At 41.0% G+C, this 20,671-nt stretch overlaps 1 protein-coding gene across 4 annotated transcripts in view; it reads left to right on the top strand.

The window, feature by feature from the left end:
- JAZF1 (JAZF zinc finger 1) overlaps nt 1-20,671 on the top strand; it is a 332,085-nt gene that overhangs the window by 273,008 nt on the left and 38,406 nt on the right. For all 4 annotated transcript variants that reach the window (XM_079152575.1, XM_079152578.1, XM_079152576.1 and 1 more), the window contains one exon: nt 6,846-7,042. In XM_079152575.1, the coding sequence (XP_079008701.1) occupies nt 6,846-7,042 (197 nt within the window). The remainder of the gene's footprint in view (nt 1-6,845; nt 7,043-20,671) is intronic.

Raw genomic sequence — 20,671 nt, 5'->3', positions numbered from 1 at the left:
TTTCCACATTTAACATGTCAGACTGAATGAGCATTGTGGTCTAAGGATTTAAAAGATTTATAATGGAGTCTTGAAAATTTACTTAAGGAATATGTACTTCCCCTAGCAATAACAAATATTACTACAAATGACCATATTAAATTAAAGTCACTTAGGCATTTCTGATTTGTAGGAAAGTTAAAATTAATCTTATGGCAGTTTCAGTTTCAAAATGAAAACATTGCTTTGCCTGACCACAGATTTCCAGGCTGTTAGTCAACAGTGAATGAAGTCTCCAGTGACTCTTTTTTTTTTTTTTTTTTCCTTTAAGAAACATTCAATTTTCTCTATGTGTAGAAAAATAATGTTAGAAGGAAAACCCCTGAAAAATCAACCATAATTATATCTGGGCAATATTTCTCTAGGAAGAAATTTTTTCATGCAAGAAGCTTCAAAAGTTTTAGCAATGTTTTTTTTCATAAGCTATATATGGATTTCACTTTATTCTTCAAACTATACATGTAAATATACATATCATTTGCATATGTGCATTCCATAATATTTTTAAATGTTTTAAAATACAGGTCATAAATCCTTATAAGTTCCTTGAATTGAACCCTGGGGCATTCTACCACCAAGCTATATCCCGAGTCCATGTTTACTTATTTTTTTTTAATTTTTAATTGTAGATGGACACCTTTATTTTATTTATTTTTATGTGGTGCTGAGGATCAAACCCAGTGCCTCACATGTGCTAGGCAAGCAAGCACTCTACCACTGAGCTACAACCCCAACCCCCATTTTATTTTTTACTTTGATGCAAGGTCTTGCTAAGTTGCCCAGTCTGGCCTCAAACTTGGAGTCTTCCTGCCTCGTCCTCCTGAGTTGCTAGGATTACAGGAATGCGCCACCACCCTGTAGGATGGTGGGAGAAAAGGGTCTTTCCTTTTTTTTTTTTTCCCCTAAAATTAGTTATACATGACAGTAGATGTGTTTTGACACATTGTACACAAATTGAGCTCAACTTCTTCCTCTGGCTGAACAAGGTGCAGAGTCACACCTGTACAGCAATCATACAGGAATAGGGTAATAATGTCCCTCTCATACCAACGAGTTCCCAACCCCACATCCCCACCCCTCCCCAACCTCCCCTCTGCACAATCCATAGTTAAAAAGGACCTTTCTTATCTATTCCCTATCCCTTCCTTGATTAGTTCCTTTTGTGAGCAGCCTAGGAGTCTGATTCAGATGCTTTCCCCCACACATTAAAATAATAATAAGTACAAGATGTATAGGCCAATATTTAATAGCTGGCTCTTATTGAGGAAAAAAGTCCTGATTTATAATATTTGCCAATCCATGGCATAAACACTCTCATCATGGCTAGTTCCAAGCTACCAACATATCACTGAACACAGAGAAGTGGCACACAGTTAGTCATCCTACCTGACACGCAATATTAATGTAAATAATCTCAAGAACATAGGTTACAATAAAAAAAACTAAACTAAAATTTGATGAGCATTGAGTTAAATATCTGTGCTTCAATATACTTGCTTTAATTATAAGTTTATATAATTTTTAATAGTAGCTGTTCAACAACTGATTTATAAAATTCCTAAAAATTAAGTGGTTGGCTCTCACAAGCCAGTAGGAGCAAGTTCCATCATGCTTCCACTTGCTAGTTAGCAGAGAGAAGCTGGGGAGGTGGGCAAGCCAGCCTTACCCAGAATGCAGCCCACTGTGGCCACAAATCCAAAGATCTACGCAGCAGAACGTGACAGACATCTCAAGGATGAGCTTCCTGGGTTTCCTGCCACACACCCCTGACTTACAGCATGTATTCCAGACCCTAAACTCTCCAGCTCCTCAGACCCCTCAATTTTGAAAAAACCATTGCATGACTTTAAAACACACAGAAAGAAACACAGTGTGTTTTCTCAGGAGCGCTAGATTCAGAGTCCAGAGGCTTGACTAGACCCTGATGCCAACTCTACCTCTCTCCAGCAAAGCCACCTTGAACAGGTCACCCACCCCAGTTAGTTTTCTATGAAAAATGAGGGAATCAGACTGAGTGATCCAACTTAACCAAGATTTCTTCCTGCTGCAAAACCTCATGCCAGCTGTGACTACCGAGGACCTCACTCATCAAGCCGAAGCCCACTGAGGAAGGTGCATCTGATAATCGCCTTGAACTCCCCTTTGACCATGAGACTACCAGAACATTTCCAACCCCAATGATGGAAAAACCTGGGCTGTGGTCCTGCAAGGGTGTGTCAGAGTGCAGCTGTCTTGGAGATGGAAAATGATTTTGTCTGGGTTTCTGGCCAGAGCCAAGTTACTCAGTCTTCAGTTCTTGGCTCAAGTCACAACCTTTACCCTGATGCATTAGCTTTTCTATAAACTCCCCAGATGATTCCTTGCCATCGGAAACCTGCCCACCTTTGACAAATAGCTGTATGGGTGGAACATTGCTTAAAATTTTTAGAGTTTTAATAAGTCCTAAAAAATAGGCAAGGTCATGGTGAGCAAGGGGAAGAGGAACAGCATGGCCAACTGCGTAGGGGCAGCTTGAGTCCATTTTAACCTGGACCCCCACGGCATCAGTGTGGCATCCTGTGTGTTTTGTCACTGAGAATAAGCTGTGCAGCTGTGGATCTTGGTATGGCAAGGTTGCCATGATTTATGGTTGTGTGTCCAAGTTCACAGCCACAATCCAGGAGGGAGGGAGGGAAAGAGGGCTGCAGGAGAAGGGCTGGCGGCAGTGCTTTATGAGTGTGTTTCATGTTTAATGCTTTTAACATGGGTGCCTCGTTCTTTCTTCTAGAATGCTCTTAGAAAATAGAAGCCATAGACAAACTGCCATGTGTAGCTGGCCAAACCCACATGGGGGCGAAGGTGGAAGGGTGTGTGTATGTGAGTGTTACGGTTGTTTATGGTTGTATTATATCCAAGCTGTAGGAGAGTATTTATTTTAAAATAAGAAGCATGAGTTACTGATACTTTTTAACCCAAGAGAAGATGTGGAGAGTCTCTCTAATTTATCTTGGCAAGAGTCTCTGACATTAGATATGTGCTCTCTGGGTCTGTTCCCAGTCAAACACTCTGAGGACAGAATTTCTGCTCTACATGAGGCACAACCCAGGTGCTTTCACATCCATAAACAGGCAGCACATCCTCAAGAAACTGGGAGTTGAGCAAGATAGACAAAATATAACATACACAACCACATGACAGTGTTTTGTATAACAGTAACAGCTTCTACCCTTGACCAGCAAGTTACTGTGTTTAATCCACACAATGATCTTCCTGAGTGGGCACTGTTATTGCCCTGTCCACATGCAGGTTGTCATCTTCGGCCATGAATGTTCAGGCTCACAAAATGAACAGGGACCACAGAGGGTACTGGGTCCTTTCAGAAGGACACAGGATGGAGCCACCACAGGGCAGTATTCATCTGTTCCAATGCAGAGAGGCGGGTGAGGGCTGTCCTGGCATAAGAGGCCTCACCCACAGAAGGCAAAGCTCTTATGAAATTCCACAGGCAAGGGCTGGGGTTGTGGCTCAGTGGTAGAGCACTTGCCTAGCATGTGAGAGGCACTGGGTTTGATTCTCAGCATCGCATATAAATAAATAAACAAGTAAATAAATATAAAGATCTATTGAAAACTAAAAATATGCATATGTAAAAAATCCACAGGCAAGTTTCCCCATCATTCCACAAGGGATATGCCCAGTTCTAAGATCATCACTTTCAGGAAACCCAAATCAGGATACCTATGACTATCAGCTACAAACAGAGCATGTCCAGTTGCATCCAGGGGGTGCAGGAGTTGTCATTGTCAAATAAGAAGTGTCACCTAGTGGCCCAGTTGACATACCGTCTTAGTGTGTTGCTAGAGTTAACCAAAGATCAAATTCTCCTGCAGAAAAGGGATAGATGTATGTTAATTCCTTACCTACAATTATTGAAGACTGAGCATCCCCAATACAAAATGTTCCAAAATCTATAACCTAATCGTCAGAATTTTGGATTAGGTATGCTCAACTGACAAAGTCTATGCAGTTGGAGTCTCCGCTGATTCCAAAATCTGAAACACTTCTAATCCAAGATCTTTGTGTTCTCATTTGACAGAGAATGAAGCTGAGGTTTAGAAAGGTTTATCAACTTGCCTCAAATCACATAGTAAATAACCCAGCAAGGGTTTGAATCCTGGTCTGTCTGACTCCAATTACGATACTCTTAAATAAAATGCAAGCTGTGAATTGTTTTCCAGTCCCCGTAGATTTATTTTGCTATTTGATAAAGTGGTTTGAATTACCTACCACTGAGGATGAGGGTCTTCCTGGTAGAAGCTGCGTGGTTATCCTGTGGTTTTACCCACTCTCTGGCACACTGTATAACTCCATTTGAGAAGCACAGAACCATACTAGTTAGCAGTTCTGCTTAAAATAATAAAAGAAAGCACTAGTTACTTGTTTTTCTCTGAGAGTCTATATTTTGAGTAGAGGTTTATGAGAAGGGTAAAAAAGGTTTAAAAGTTACAGAACCCATTTTGCCTCTGAAAATAAATGAGTACCTGGTTACCAGGTGCAAACAATTCCCCGTTGCTTCGACAGTCCCTTTCTTCTTTTTAAATCATCAACATCTTGTAGCACAAAATCTAAGAGCTCAAGGCAACGCATGTAGCTTTATTACAGTTCAGTTCAACATATAAAATCCAGTTTATATATCTGGATTGTGTTGCAGGAGCCATTCAAGAAGTGTGCCATCCGTGTTCCAAGTATAAAAGTAGGAATTTTAAGACACTGTAACAATATTACTGTTGTTTCATTGGGTGTTTAATTGACTCTAAGCTTTCACCAGGCCTAAGAGCTATCTGTTGACTTCCAAAACTTCATAGTGTAGTGAAGAAAAATACTAAAGAATTTTGTAAGCAGAATGTAAAGTGGATTGAGTAAAGTACCATGATTAAGTGCAACGGAATGAGTTTATGATGAGTTGCATTGAACTGGCAAAACACAATTGAAGCTGGAGGAACACAGGGAAGACTTAAGGAGAAGGATACTGTTCTGCCTCTCAGCATAGGTGGGCACAGGTGTTTGCTCTATTACCTAAATGCTTTCAGATAGTCTGTTCTCTGTACTTCCCATCACAGAGTCCAAAAATGCGACTGAGTGTGCTGCCAGTAACACAAAAATGCATATGTTCTTTAGGTAAGAGATACCCTTGCATCGATTGTTTTTCCTCTCATATGACATGAACTTATGAAATGTTAGATTATAGAGTGAGAAAAGCACAAAGTTTGAGTATTACTAATGAGACAAGTGCTGAAAGAATACCTTAGAAATTTACAAAGTGAAACTTAGGAGGAAATGTGGCCTTCCTTTTCCTTATTTCCCCATGTTTTTTGATTGGTGCATGGTAATTGCACATGATGGTGGTATTTGTTGTTACATATTTGTACATGCACACAATGTAACAATATAATAGAGTCATTATCATTCCCCAGTATTTCCCCTTTCCCTTCCCTCCTCCCACCCCCTGGTCCCTTTCCTCTCCTGATCTCCCTTCAATTTTCATGAGACACCCCGACCCCTGGGGCTCTCTTTTTGCCCTCTAGCTTCCACATATGAGAAAATATGACCCTTGGCTTTGTGAGTTGGGCTTATTTCATTTAACATAATGACCTCAAGTTCAATTCATTTTCCTGCAAATGACATAATTTCATTCTTTATGAATGAAACTGAATAAAACTCCATTGTGTACACATTTCCTTTATTCATTTACCCACTGGTGGATACCTATGCTGCTTCCATAGTTCGGCTGTTGTGAATTGTGCTGCTATAAACATGGATATGCATATATCTCTAGGCATGCTGGTTCTAATCCTTTTGATAAATACTGAGAAGTGGTATAACTGGGTTATATGGTGGTTCCATTCTTCATCTTTTGAGGACCCTCCATACTGATTTCCATAGTAGTGATACTAATTTACAATCCCACCAACAGTGTAAATGTATTTCTTTTTCTCTACATCCTCTCCAGAATTTATTATTGCTTACACTTTTTATGTCTGCCACTGTAACTAGAGTAAGATGAAATCTCTGTGTGGTTTTAGTTTGTATTTCCCTGATGCTAAAGATGTTGAACATTTTTTCATACATTTGTTTGGCCTTTCCCTTTCTGGGTAAGAACATCAGAAGATAAGCAGACCTCTGGTGGTGGTCCTCTTGCACTGCTCATGTCCCCTCCTTTTGAATCTGCTTGGGAAGATTTATGTGGTCATTCTGCAAGTGTTTACCCAGTGTGCTGGGACCACGGTAGGGACTAGAATCCTTGCCATCATGGCCAGGGAGGCAAGGCTGCAAGTAGCCAAGAAAAAATAAAATTAAATTCAAGTAGCAGTGTGAGAATCTGGAGTAATACTGAAAAGAATGAGAGCATTCATGGCTGTTAAGGGTATGAGCAGTCAGCACCCAGCCTGGAGAAAGGGGGCTCCATCAGGGGTGGCCGGGGTCTTCAGGGGAGGGCGGGCTCCTGTTGGTGGAAAGGGAGAGCACATTCCAGGCCAGCGGAGATCTTGAAATGAAAGGCATTGCAGTGGGTTTGGGTCTGTTCTGAGTGTGGAGGTCTCCTGGTGAGGAGGATCTGCGTGGACCCTGACTCTGAGGAGCCTGGAAATGATATGCCAGAAGATCACTCCATTGCACAGCAACAGGGAAGCTGCCAGGGGCTTCAAGATGGGGCGAACCTGCAGCCCAGCTCCTATCCCAGGGCCAAGAACTGTCAAACTCAGCTGACAGTCTCACGTGCTCCTGCTCTATAAATGGCCTGCGTTATCGACCCCCTGTTCTTGTTTCAGATTCATGACGGATGCTGCCCGCCGAGAGCAGGAGTCCCTGAAGAAGAAGATTCAGCCGAAGCTTTCACTGACCCTGTCCAGCTCTGTGTCTCGCGGGAATGTGTCCACCCCGCCACGCCACAGCAGCGGAAGCCTTACTCCCCCCGTGACCCCACCCATCACCCCCTCCTCTTCATTCCGTAGCAGCACTCCGACAGGTGAGTGGCTTGGCCCTGCCCCTGGAGGAGATGTGCAGGGGGCAGAGGATGTCTCAGATCTGATGACTACTTTGACTCTTTTCCGGTCTCTACAGAGTATATTAATTCATTTTATCTACTATTGAAGAAACACTTATAGATGATTAATATGCATGTGAGCATGGTTTCATAGATGTTTTTAAGGCCTTACCAGTAACTTAGTTACTGCATAGGACTGAACTACAGGATGGAGCTTAGATCTGCGACAAGGAGCTTCTTAATATGTCTTCCCCGAATTCAACTTATTTCCCAAATTTTCCCTAAGCTACCCCAGGGCAGGAGCAGACAAGAAAGTGCCCTGGGCCCTGAGCTGAACACACTGAATTCTTCCCCATTCACAATCATAAAGTTGCTGGTTCTTCCCATCAGGAATGCATAAAGATGGTGGAAGAGGCCAGGAAGGTCCCTCTTCTTTGTCCTGCCTGAGAAGTAGGCAGTGATTTCCCTTCACCAAGTCAGAATATAGACAGTTATTAATTGCATAAAAACAGAAATATATATAAGATTATCATCATGACTAGTGACATGAGTGCCTCCAGAGATAAGCTGACCTAGGCAGGGAAGGCTCCCCTGGAAAGGTAAATGGGACTCAGATAAATAAGGAAGGAAAGAAGGAACAGTGTTACTGGGAAAGAAGAAGCATGTTAACCAAGAGGGATTGCCTTATGCAAAGGCCATGTGGCAGGAGGAAGGTTGACAGGTCCCAGAGCAGGCCACGTGGCCAGGGTAGAAGAGGAGCTGGAGGAGGCAGCAGGGCCTAGCACCTCATGGTCCTTATTAGAGATTTCAATTCATTCTAAAAGCAGAAATAAGCCACTAACAATCGCACCATCATTTCCTTAGCATCACCCCATTGATGGTGTGTAAAACTGGTTTTATCTTACAGTTTATATATTTCTTTTCATCCATCTCCCATGAAAGGAGGTGACCACATTAATATTTCTCAAAATGTGTTTTAGAATGTTAATTATACAAAATATTAGTTGGGGAAAAGGATTTCCTCATAAGTTTTCTGGGTTAAGCAAAGTTAAGCAAATTTCTTTAATGCTGGGCTTTATTACATAATGTTATTCTCTAAAGGGAGTGAGTTAGTCAGCTTTCTGATGTTGTGACAAAATACCTGAGAGAAATAAACTAAAAAAGAAAAGATTTATTTTGGCTCTCAGTTTCAGACGCTTCAGACTATGGGTGCTTAGGCCCATCACTTGGGCCTGGGTAAGGGAAAATATGGTGGGGAGCATATGGACAAGAAGAGCTATTACCTCATGGAGGTTGGGAAGCGAGAGGGAGAAGGGGTCAGAGTTCCAATATTTCCTTCAGAGGCCTACTTCCTTCTAGTAGACCCACCTCCTAAAGGCTCCACCACCTCCCAAAAGCACTAGGGGCTGGTGATAAGTCTTCAGCACATAACCTTTGAGGGACAGTTCAGATCCAAACAGGAAGAATTTAGTAAGTTTCCTGAACTTGGCTGCTCTAATTAGGGGACCTCTTTTTTCTACTGGGCACTCAGGGACTCAGTTGAGACACCCTATGTTCAATTGAGACTGAACATTTTGAAGATAGGATAGGTGTGGGAGGCAGAATGGTCCCACTCCCCACCTGAACCCTTTCTTTTACAAATGCCATTAGTGAGACAAGTGTCTCATTTCTCCAGTTGGGTTTGAAATATCCCCCAAGATCCATGTGTCAGAGGTTTCATTGCCAGCTTGGCACTATCGGGAGGTAGTGGAAACTTCAGGAGGTGGAGTCTAGCAGGAGGCCTTAGATTCTTGCAGGTGTGCCCACAAAGGGGACAGTGGGATCTTGGTCTCTTCCTCTTCCTCTCCGGCATCTCAGCCTTGAGGTGAGTGGTTTTGCTCCACTTCCCCCACCCTGTTGTGCTGCCCTACCTCCAGAGTCCTGAAGGCAACTGGTCCACCTGATCATGGACTGAAACCACAAACCAAAACTCCTCTTTTCCTCCTATCAGTTGATCATCTCAGGTATTTGTTACAGCAATGGGCAGTGAACTGACACACTGACCATACCCATTATATAGAGTTTTGTGTAAGTGTAAAATGTAATGGCATGTGTATAAATCCAACATTCGATACATTTTACCTTGTGAAGATTGACTTTCCGGGATCTTTGTATAACATTTATGGTGAAAATCTAAGGAGTGAAAGAGAAAAAGGTTTTGAGAGTGCAGTGTGATGCTGTGATCCTCTTTCTGCCTATTTCTATAGTCCTTGTTCATATGAAGTCTGAATTGTGGGGCAGTCTCAAACTGGGTGTTTCCTACCTGAGGTAATGTGGACTGACTCATGTCCAACACCAGATAAACAGGACTGCCCCAATTAGTATCAGGCACCTCAGAACCCCATGAAAATAAAGACACTTTAAAGTGAGAGTTTATTATTTTTCATGTAAGAAAGTTTGGAAGAAATGGAATCATTTCCTTTCCTTCAGACATAAAGAAATCTTTATGACACCTTACCTATTTTAGCAATTGCCCACTGAGAGGATTAATTTATGTTGTGGTACAGATGTATCATTTTTGGTCTGTCAAGATCGTTGGTAAGTTATTTGCTGCTTGAAGAACATTCCATGTAAACATCAAAAATTAGCAGGGGAAATGGTTTCTTAAACCCCTACCACGTACAGTTTTGATTGTGTACATTTTTCAATGTTCGGAATGTTATTTTACCTGTAGTTAGAGAGATCAGCTTATTTGACTTGACTAATGTGGTTCCAGTCACTTTCTTTGCCAGGTTATAAATAATATTTCACATTTCTGCCTCCTAAATTTACTCTTCCAAGTTCCATATTCAAGGTGCACTCCAGGGTCAGAAGACACAGTCACCTTGTAGGAAATTTCATTTGTAAGATATTAAGGCATACTTTCTTGACTAGCCTGAAGTAGAGCTCAGCTTCATCCTAGATTTTTAGATTTTTCTTAGGTATTCTTGGGATCAACACATGATCCTTGATTTCTACAAGAACCTTCTTTTCTTTTCTCATTGTCTATCCTTATTTGGTTTTTTTTGTTTTAATATAGTAAAAAAAAAAAAAAAAGTTTTCACTTAAAAGCATAAGATGGTTTCAGTCTTGCATGGGTTGGCAAACTTTTTCTGTAAAGGACCAGATCGTCTGAGCTTCGGGTTTGCGGGCCAGCTGACCTGTGTCACAGCTCCTTCTTTTTGCCATAGTGGTGAGAAAGCTGCCTGACATGTCAGGAACCCCATGCTAGCTGGGCTCTGCCAGGAGTTGGCTGTACAATCTTGGAAAAGTCCTTTAATTTGCCTGCGGCAGAATATTTTTCATTTACAAAATGAGAAAGTTGAGCTAATTGATCTCTAAAGCACATTTTAATTTCCAAATTTTGTGAGTATGAATTACACACTACTCAGGTAAAGGAAGAGATTATTGAAATTTTAAGTCTGTAGAATACTTTGAACTCCTTTGACTTCCTGAAATGAACTTTAAAAATAAAAAAAGGGGGTCAGGTTTAAGATTTTATTCACAAAACCAGGTCATACGTGGGCTATAATTGCCAACCCATGGTTTAAATCATAGAGATAAAAAATTCAAAGCTCAACATGATTAAATTCTTGGAGAATACAGTGCCTAAATAATTTCTACCCCTCACTGTTAGGAGGAATGATATCTGATTTCTAAGGGGAAAGTGCAACTAGTATTTATGGAGCGCTTGCCTGGGGTGCCTTCTGCATTCTCTACATATCACATTGTTTTTGGTCCTAACAACACCCGCCCTGTAGCACACACACACTGAGATGGCATCATTCCCCATACAGATAAAGAAACAAGAGCCTTAATAAGGCCAATGTGGCACATCGGTGGGTCTGGCTATTCAGACATTGTGCTCTTTCCAGTGTACCCACTTACATTAACTTTTGTGACATTGACACCGTTTTAAAAAGTCATATTAAACCGTCAGCCATATAGCTGCCCCAATTTCTCTTAACATGATGACCCCTGACTCAAAATACAAAAAATATCTGAAGTGCCAGAACTGTGGTTCACCTTCATTTACAGAAACGCCCACTTGTGGCAAACTCAACCATTCGAGCGACTCATCAAAACTGAAGGCCTTTGACACCAGTACAGTGCCTGGCTGTATCATAAATACATGTATCATCTATATCATAAATGCTAAGAAAAACAAAAACTAAAGGACTTCTCAGTTTAGTTTAAGGTGTTCTATAAGGGCCAGGTGACTCCAGAGAGCCAGTTTTTAAATATTCATGTTTGCGAGCCAGCTGCTAAACTGTTATCTTGAAACAGTCCAAAAATTGGCAAGCACTATGTATCAGGAATGTCCTCACTCTTCATTTTACCATTATACCAGTGTTTTGTCCTTTCAGTATTTACCAGATTAATTAATCTTAGCTTGCGGTTCAAGGGATCATAGTCCAAATTGAGTCTATGAATAAACCAAAAGCAGAAATCAACCACCAATAAAGAACTAATGACTGTTCAGACAGTGCAGAGCCTTGTAGCCACTCAGCAATACAGGTCTCTACGTAACAACATGGGAAGGTTTTCACATTAAGTGAAAACATCAAGGTATAAAACTGTGCAGTAGCATCTCAGTTTATTTTACTCCCCAAAAAAGTTAACCTTGGTTACCTTAATGTTAAGAAGTTATTTAATTTCTTCTTTCTGTTTTTTCATATTTGCTAAAATAAACCTGCACTTTTTAAATTAAAATAACTTCATTTAGCACGTGTAATTGGAAGATATAGAATTACTGACCCACAAAAAAGCTTAGTGGTGTTCTTTTCATCAGATTACTTGGACCTTTTTTGTGGGAGTGAGGTCATCCTTTGGGAAAGGCTTGGCTAACTTTGGCATCCATCAATCCACAACAGGTTGTCTTGGTTATCAGTGTCTAGGGCTTAGTTAAGAAAATAATTTCTCCTTACCTCCTCCCCCTTTGCTCATTGAACCTCGTTTTTTAAGTTCTTTTTTTTTGTTGTTGTTATTGTTGTTCTTTTTAGGTATACATGATGGTAGTGTATTTTGACATATTATATGTACATGGAGTATAACTTATTCTAATTAGGATCCCATTCTCATGATTGTACATGATATGGAGTTTCAGTGCTGGTGTATTCATATATGAACATAGGAAAGTTATGTCCAATAAATTCTGCTGTCTTTCCTTTTCCCAAACCCTCCTCCCTTCTCTTCATTCCCCATGTCTAGTCCAATGAACTTATGTCCCCACCCTCCTCGTTGTGTGTTAGCATCCACATATCAGAACATTTGGCCTTTGGTTTTAGGACTGGCTTATTTCACTTAGCATGATATCCTCCATTTCCAACCATTTACAGGCAAATGCCATAATTTCATTCTTATTTATGGCTGAGTAATATTCCCTGTGTATATATACCACATTTTCTTTATCCATTCATCTGTTGAAGGGCACCTAAGTTGGTTCCTCATTGAACCTCTTAACCCAGTGACTTTCAACCAGGCTGAAATCACCTGAATTTAAGAAAAAAAATAATTCTCTCTGCAAGATTCTCCCCAGAGACTCCTATCTGGTTGGTGGGCAGGGCGTGGACATTGGGAGGTCTTCATCACTCTCTCCAGTAGGTATTTCTAAACTGTGAGAGTAGAGAAAAACCACCACTTTAAAATGTGACCATTCTAGTTGCAATATCTTGTGTATCTAGCTCGGGTTAACATTTGCACACTGACTGGAGAAAGGTTACTGCAGTTCATTTACGTGGATCCTAGAGATGAGTCCAGTGGACTGAACTGATGCGCACACGTGTCTTGGTTGAGAAACCTTGAACCCAGCCACTGCCCTGCGTGGTCTCTCCTGGGAAATAGTTGTGCATACATATTTTGGCCCATGTTCCAGATAGGGGATGATTCAAGTATTAGACCAGAAAAAGGAACGCAAGGAAATTAAATCTGTTGTTGCTGTTTTCTTATTGAGACTGACTATTATAAAATTTAAGTTTCTACACTGTTTAATTGCACTTCATCTTCCTTATGGTAGACTTGGTAACATTTCTTTTGACTTTTACAATAAATTCTTCAAATTATTAAGATTTGGTGGGGGTAGATTTTGAGAACTTCAGGAATTACTAACATACAGCAAATCGTTTTAAAGAAGTAAATTATTCTCCCTGGAGGTGGAAATTATTCTGTAATTCATACACCTAGAACTAACAGAATTTTCCTAGGCATTAAGAAACCCTGTCTGAATGGAAATGAAGAGGACTCTCTCCCACATGCCTTTATTTTAGAAAGCAAAATGAAATTAAATAGGCTTAATAAAGACAGAAAACCTTGAGGGTGGGGGAAGGTAACCAAATAAGAAGTAAGTGAGCATCCATACCCACCCAAACAAAGGAAAAAGGGAGAATGGATTCGAGGGGAAACCGTGGAGGAGAAAGCTTTCCTATTTAATGGTGGAAAATAAGAGAAAAGCAAAATAGGTCAGCCTGACCGGATTTGAGGATCTACTTACAGATTCCTGAGGCTGTAGTTTGGTTCTGCCCTAAAGAGTTGAATGTCAGGATGCTGCCTAGGAAACATTCCCTAAAGTCTTTCTGTTAAGAATACAACCTTGATTTTACATTTCCCTGTGCATATAAATGCTCTGTCTGTAGCTGGAGAATGACGAGATGGTGCTGATGTCCACCTCACCTTGGACTCAGGGTCACGATAGACCCCTCCCTCACCTATGGCATGTCAGCTTGTGTATTTATGCACTACTTTGTTCTATTCGTTGTCCTTTCATCTACTTTTTTCATTGGCTAATAAGACCTTTATCCTGCTGCTGTCATGGTCTAGTCTTATGGCTTATTCTGCTTCCCCAGCATCTTCTGTGGCGCCTCATAATTAACCTCTTCTTGCTACTCAAAGTGCTGGTGGAGTGAGGACGGCGACCAGGAAAGCGCCTCACTTCTTTTCCACAACTACTATATGATACTTGTTAGGAAGCTTCCCTCAAAAAAAGTTTTCTTGACTTGAAGAATTAAATCAGTGGTGATCTGTGGTAATGATAAATAATAGATTGTTTCTTTATCCACGTTATAATGCACACAGGCGTTCTCCTTCACCACGCTATCTGATCATCATAAACACTCAGTGGGACGCAGGGCAAGCATTATTAACCCCACTTTAAAGACCGAGAAGTTGAGGCTTACCTAAACAACTCTCCCAGGTTCAGAGGTTTCCCAGGTTGAGTAGCTTCAGGATCTTTTCACAACGCATGATTTGTTGAGCATCAACTTTGTTATAAGGCATCAGGACAGGTATGGGGGGTACAGAAAAGCTTAGCCCTGTGGGTTAAAACTTACATCCCTTAGTAGATGCAGGATAAGCACGCATAGGAGAGACAGAAACGTGGTGTACACACACAGGGCTAGCTTACCAGCATGAATGGGCAGTGAGACATGATAGAGGTGCCCACAGGGCGATTCTCCCCAGGCTGTTTCAGTGCTGCTAGAAGTATATGTTAAAGGAACGTCTTAGATTGTTGTAAGGCAAATGTTAGTTCCAAAGAAGTTGGCATAAGGCGATATTGGAGAGAAAGTGACTTGGACAGTTTTATAGGCCATGATCATTATGAAGTATCAGCTTAGGGAATGAGTGAGCAGACCTTAATGTTGACAAAAGGTGGTATGTCAGTCTAGAATGTTCCTGGAAACCTTCAGAGCTCTGGGAGCATGGAGGTAAAGTGACCTCAGAGGAGTCTAGTTCTGCTACTTGGCAGACAGATGGATGACCTTGAGCCCTCCTAAGCCTCAGTTTCTTCATCTGTGCAGTGGCATCTGGGAACAACTGCTAATGTTAACACCCTCTGTGCTTGCACCTCCAGAAAGGACAACAGCTTGAACAGACCTACTCTGCTTCCTGCTGGGTGTCAGTGGTGGCCATGGCTGCTGCTGTCAGACTAGTGAGAACTTTTTTTTTTTTTTTTTTTTTTTGGTACTTGGGATTGAACCCAGGGATGCTTAGCCACTGAGTCACATCCAGCCCTTTTTATTTTCCACTTTTGAGACAAGTTCTCACTGTGTTCCTTAGGTCTTGCTAAGTTGCTGAGGCTGGCCTTGAACTTGCAATCTTCCTGCTTCAGCCTCCTGAGCCACTGGGATTACAGGCATGCACCACCATGCCCAGCTGTAAGGACTTCTCAAAGTAGCTATATGCACTCATGAAACAAGACATTTTTTGCTCTTAACTGAATCCTATCCTTTTGGGCAGACAGTATTTCACCAGCCTTGGCTGGGACTGCTTGCATATGTTTATTTTTTGTCTGCACAGACCTCTGAGAAGGCTGATTCCGGGAATGTGCAGTGCAGGTGGTATCTGCTAAAGACCTGCTCTAGGCATGGGTGCATTGCAGAGGAAGGAGAGCCATATACTTTCCTTTTCAGAACAGACGTAGACTTTGCATCTTAAGAGTTTTGGGGACTAAAGAAAAAGTGACAATTTGAACTTCATCAAAACTAAAAACTTCCATTGCCAGAAGTGGCACACACCTGTAATCCCAGTGACTCCAGAGGCTAAGGGGAAAGGGTCACAAATTTGAGGGCGGCGTAGGCAACTTAGACCTTGTCTTGAAATAAAATATAAAGGGCTGGGGGTGTAGCTCATGGTGGAAAGCTTGCCTAGCATGTGTGAGGTCCTGGGTTCAATCCCCATTACTGAAACAAAACACCTGAAAACTTTGTGCTTTGAAGAACACTATCTAACAATTGAGAAGACGAACAACAAAATAGACAATATTTGCAAAACCATGTACCTGATAAGGGCCTAATGAGTATAGAAAAAAGTCTTAAAATTCAACACTGAAAAGACAACTCTGAGGGGTTGGGGAATGGCACTACTATTATTATATTACAGGAGCATTTAAAATAAATACCTTGTGACCAAGGATGGTAGAAGTAAATATTTAGCCAGTTTACAAATTTTTATGTCTGTTTTAGTAAAGGCAGCAATAACCTCATTAACTGTGGGAATTCAAAGCACTAAGGATAGAAACTCTGGGTGTTTGTAGCAGATTTGCACACCTGCAGGCTCTGTCCCCTTTCCTTGAAGGATGTGTCCACACAGACCCAGCCACCACAGTGAGGAAGGAAAAAGCCCCTCACTCCACCCACCTGGGGTCCTTCTCCATTTCAGATTCCCTTTAAGATGTGGAAAAGCTGAACAACTCATTACGGTGATTTATACCGAGGTCATACCGAGATGCTATATAAAGGCATCTCAAAGCCTTTAGGGTCAGGTAAGTTTTAACCACAGCATGTCTGAGAGTTTCTGCTGTCCTTTCTGAGAAAAGCAGAGAGTGTTCTCAAACCTGCTCTGAGGGCAGAGACCAGCAGATGTCATTGTCCTTCTATACAGCTGAGGAGGGTGAGCCTGACAGAGGTCATATAGCTTCTTCAGGGCTACAGAACGGAGTGGTATTGGCCTGGCAGTTCCACTCTAGGCTATTATCTAAGAGGAACGACAGTGTATGTCCACAAAAGTCACAGGATGAACATAGCTTTATTCAAATTAGCCCCAATCTGTGCAGGAGTCTCTCCTCAGGTAAAAGGATAAGCAAACCCTGATGCATCCAGATAGTGCAATACTGCTTAGCAAAAAAAAGAAACAAAACACACACACACACACACACACACACACACACACACGAATCTCAAAAACAAGCTGAGCATAAAGAGAGCAAGACAGAGAAAAGTACATATCAAGTTCAGGAATAGACATCCCCATCTCTGGTGATAGAAGTCACATCAGTGGTTGCCAGGGGGGTTGGTGAGTGTGGCATAGACAAGAGAACTTTCTGGAGTGATGGGTAAAGTCTGTATCTCTACTGGTATGTTGGTTGCACAGACGTATCCATTTGTCAGAAGCACCAAATTATACATTTAAGAACTGTGTGTTTCAACATAGATAAATTTTAACTCAAAAAAAAAAAAAAAAAAAAAAAGTAGTGGCCCAAGCATAAATAAGGAACAGGACTCCACAACTTCTACTTGAAATTGAACTAGTAAATAGCATTTCCTGCTACTTGTTATAAACAAAGGAAGTAAATGTATGTTGTAGTTTAAGTATGAAAATCTCTGGAATTTCCTCTCCATTGAAGAAAGACAGCAAGCAGAATCCATTATCCTCTTAGCTCAGGAACACTAAGGAATAGTAGCGTGGGTAAATAATTATAATACATGTTAAATAAGGCAATAGAGAGGGAAGAGGAGAGGGAGGGAAGTGGGGAAGATCAGAGCTAGGTGACCAACTGTCTTACGACAAAGTGAAGAATTTGTTAATGATTCTGTTTCATAGAAGATTATAGCACCCAGGGGTTCCAGCATCCAAAGTATTTTGCTTCCCATGAGATAAAGAGCAGTTCATTATGCTGAGAATTTTACAAGAAAGAAAACTAAAGGTGCAGGTTTCTCCCATGTTGAGCAGTCCTCTGAAACTAGGTGAACCAGGTGCCTCAGATGGGCAGCCTCAGTACAACAGCTTACTCGGTTTAATCTCTGTGTTAACAGGACAGTGCCATAACTTCACCTGTAGTAGAAGTATTTTTGAGACCTACCATTTTAACAGTGTTTCTCTGTGCAAAGTGATGCTACCACACCTAAACATTTACATATACTTATAAACCTAAATTTCATTCCTGCTAGTCCCTGAGTTATTATTTAATCAAATCCAATAAAAATATGTCCACTCTTAAGAATTCCAACTAGACATCCTGAAGTTCTTTAGAGCCATATTTCACCTACTGCTGGAAATACAGTTAGTCAAGGTTTGGCCCTAGATCCTATTTGCTTGGTTGTTTTTTTGGTCACAGCAGGGGTCTGTGCACTGGCCATAAAAAGATTCAGAAAGATCCCAAGATAAAGTTGTTGTAAAGGGCACATGTTCACACTGTGCTGCTCACACCCCCTACTCCAAGAAAGAATGCTATCTTTTTAAGCCAAGGTCCAGAGCTCACTCGTATGCCAGCATCCATCAATGCACACTTCCCAATAATTTTCCTTTGGAAGCAAGTACCAGAACTGAAATACAAGTACTAAAGAGAGCAACATATTGGAACCTGGAAAATGGTGTGGATTCTTACTGAAAACACCAATAGACAGACTCAGTGCTTCCACGCACCTCTAACATGAAGGTGATGCAGATTTAACACCTGACGGATCCTCAGACCTGCCAAGCGTGTGTTTCCACGAGCCCTTTTCTTCTCCCCCTGCCCCACCCCAACTGTTGAAAAGCAGCACATTAAAACCAGAGAAGCCCTTTCATCTTTGTGGGTATCACGGCAGCAAACTTATTTTAATGTCTTTTCCATGTGGCTCTAGTTTAACAATAAAATGATCCCCAGGCACACCCAGCTGCACAGCATTAAAGAAAGAATCTGAACAACAACAACAACAAAAAAAAAAGATGAGAAAGCTTTAAGCTAATTTGGTTTTGCTCAAAAGATAATCAAGGTACAGAATCTCATTGCTCCTGTCACAGGACTTTGCTCAGACTTCTTGGAAATACACTAAAAAGGAGGTGGTATTTGACAGGAAGGGGAAACTTAGGTTGCTGGAAACTTTCTGGTGCCAGGGACGAAAGGTTTCTGGTTGTGCACTTTTAGCACCTTGCTAACAAATTTACATAGTTCCTCCTTGGAAAACTGAGTCCTGGCATTAACTTATATAATAAGTTGAGTTGATCTTATCAGATCAAAGATGTATTTCATACTCCACTCTGCTGAATAAGTATTTTTTTTAAAACCACACCAATTCTAGCTGTATTTGGTATGAAAACACACACATAAAATCACTCATGAGAAACTGAAGTTGGTTAGGGGACAGCTATATGAATTTGACACTTGCTAATACCAGGACGCACTGCGTTTTCTTTCTTGGTACTCCAGTTATTAATTTTTTTAAAAGACAGCCTAGCTGTGCTGAGTGGTTATAGGCCAAGGACAAGTCAGTTTCAGAGAAGTTGAGTGAAGTAACTAGTCCGTCCCTGCCATTGTCTACTGCTAAGACATTTCCTTGCTGTCTGAGTCTGGGTGGATTTATAGTTTGCAGGTAGATGCATTACCAACATTTTCAAATAACAAGAAAAAAATAAGAGTAAGGCAGGTTTCTCTTCTGGAAAGTAGTGAATATGGTGATATAGTATGAGCTCTCCAATGTTAGCTGTGTATTTAAGATTCTCATCAGGTAGGCGTGGTGGCACACATCTGTAGTCCCAGCTACTTGGGAGGCTGAGGCAAGAGGATCACTTGAGCCCAGGATTTAAGTCCAGCTTTTCAGCACAGGGAGACCCTGTATCAGGAAAAAATCTTATCTGAATGTTGAAAACACAGAATCTTAAATTGAGGAGTGGAAGACCCTGGTCTTGCCTTTCAGTTGGCTCATTCGGGATCTCTTCCTCTAGATACAACTGTTGGAGGTCATCTGAGCTGAACTCCAGTGCACTAGCAGACGTGGGGACAGATGTCAGGCAATTTAAAAGATGCTTTTGGGACACAATCATGACCCTGTACCTAGAACAGACCCCCACCCCCTCAGATGGTTACTTTCTAATATTCCATGAAGTTCTAGACCGTTATTATAAGTCTCCCTAAAGTTCACCTTGGTGAAATTTGTTTTGACTAAGCACATAGATACTATGAATGGCATTTCACTGTCCTGCAAAGGGAAGAGTTTATGGAAAAAAAAAAAAAAAAGTTAAGTTAAAGCCATTTTGTTTCTGGAATCTCAGTGTATATAATTTAGAATATGAATTGTTATGTGCAGAAGAAAATTATTTTCTAAGACTAACAATTTGACAAATGGTTACTGTTCAAAAGCATTAAAATAAAATGTCACAAGTTGGCTATGACTGAGCTACCCGGGGGACTTTGCCCAAAGTTGGTTTTGAAGGGGTGAATGGGTTACTGCTGCCACTACTGGGCAGCACAGCTCTCTCTGGAGGACTGGTTTCCCTGGAAGGTAAATCAGCTTTTTTTGAAAATAAAAATCATAAAAATTATAAAGCAACTACAAATATAAAAATTGTTTTTTTTTTAATCAAAGAAAGATGAAAACATTTCTGGAATAACTATAAAATATGCATTATAAAACAAACCATCAGTAACTAATACATGGTACTTAGCATGAAAATAGTAAATTAAAAGTTCAGTAGAATATAGTCAACATGTGTCAGTCCAGTCAGCCGTCCAGACCCCTAGGTTCTGCCTTCTTGGAGTCAACCCACCAGAGATCAAAAAAAATTCAGGGAAAAAAAATAAGTTGCACTTGCCCTGAACAAGTAACCAGCTTCTTTTCTTGTCATTATTCTGTAAGCAATACAATATAACAACAATTTACATAGCATTTACATGGTACGGGGTGTTATAAGTAACCTAGAGCCTATTTAAAATATGTGGGAAGGATGTTGGTAGGTTATATGCAAATACTGTACCATTTTATAGAACTTAAGCATCTGCAGGTTTTGGTTTCCACGGGGGAGGAGGTGTCCTAGAACTAATCCTCCATGGAAACCAAGGAAAGATTGCCATCTCTAGAACCCTGTCTCCTAAAAGGAATAAGTAATAAGTATTCTAAAAAG

Source organism: Sciurus vulgaris (genome assembly GCF_902686455.1).
Source record: "Sciurus vulgaris genome assembly, chromosome: 8".
Classification (NCBI taxonomy): Eukaryota; Metazoa; Chordata; class Mammalia; order Rodentia; family Sciuridae; genus Sciurus; species Sciurus vulgaris.
Note: the sequence above shows the minus strand (reverse complement) of the source record. Positions and strands in the feature narration are given on the sequence as shown.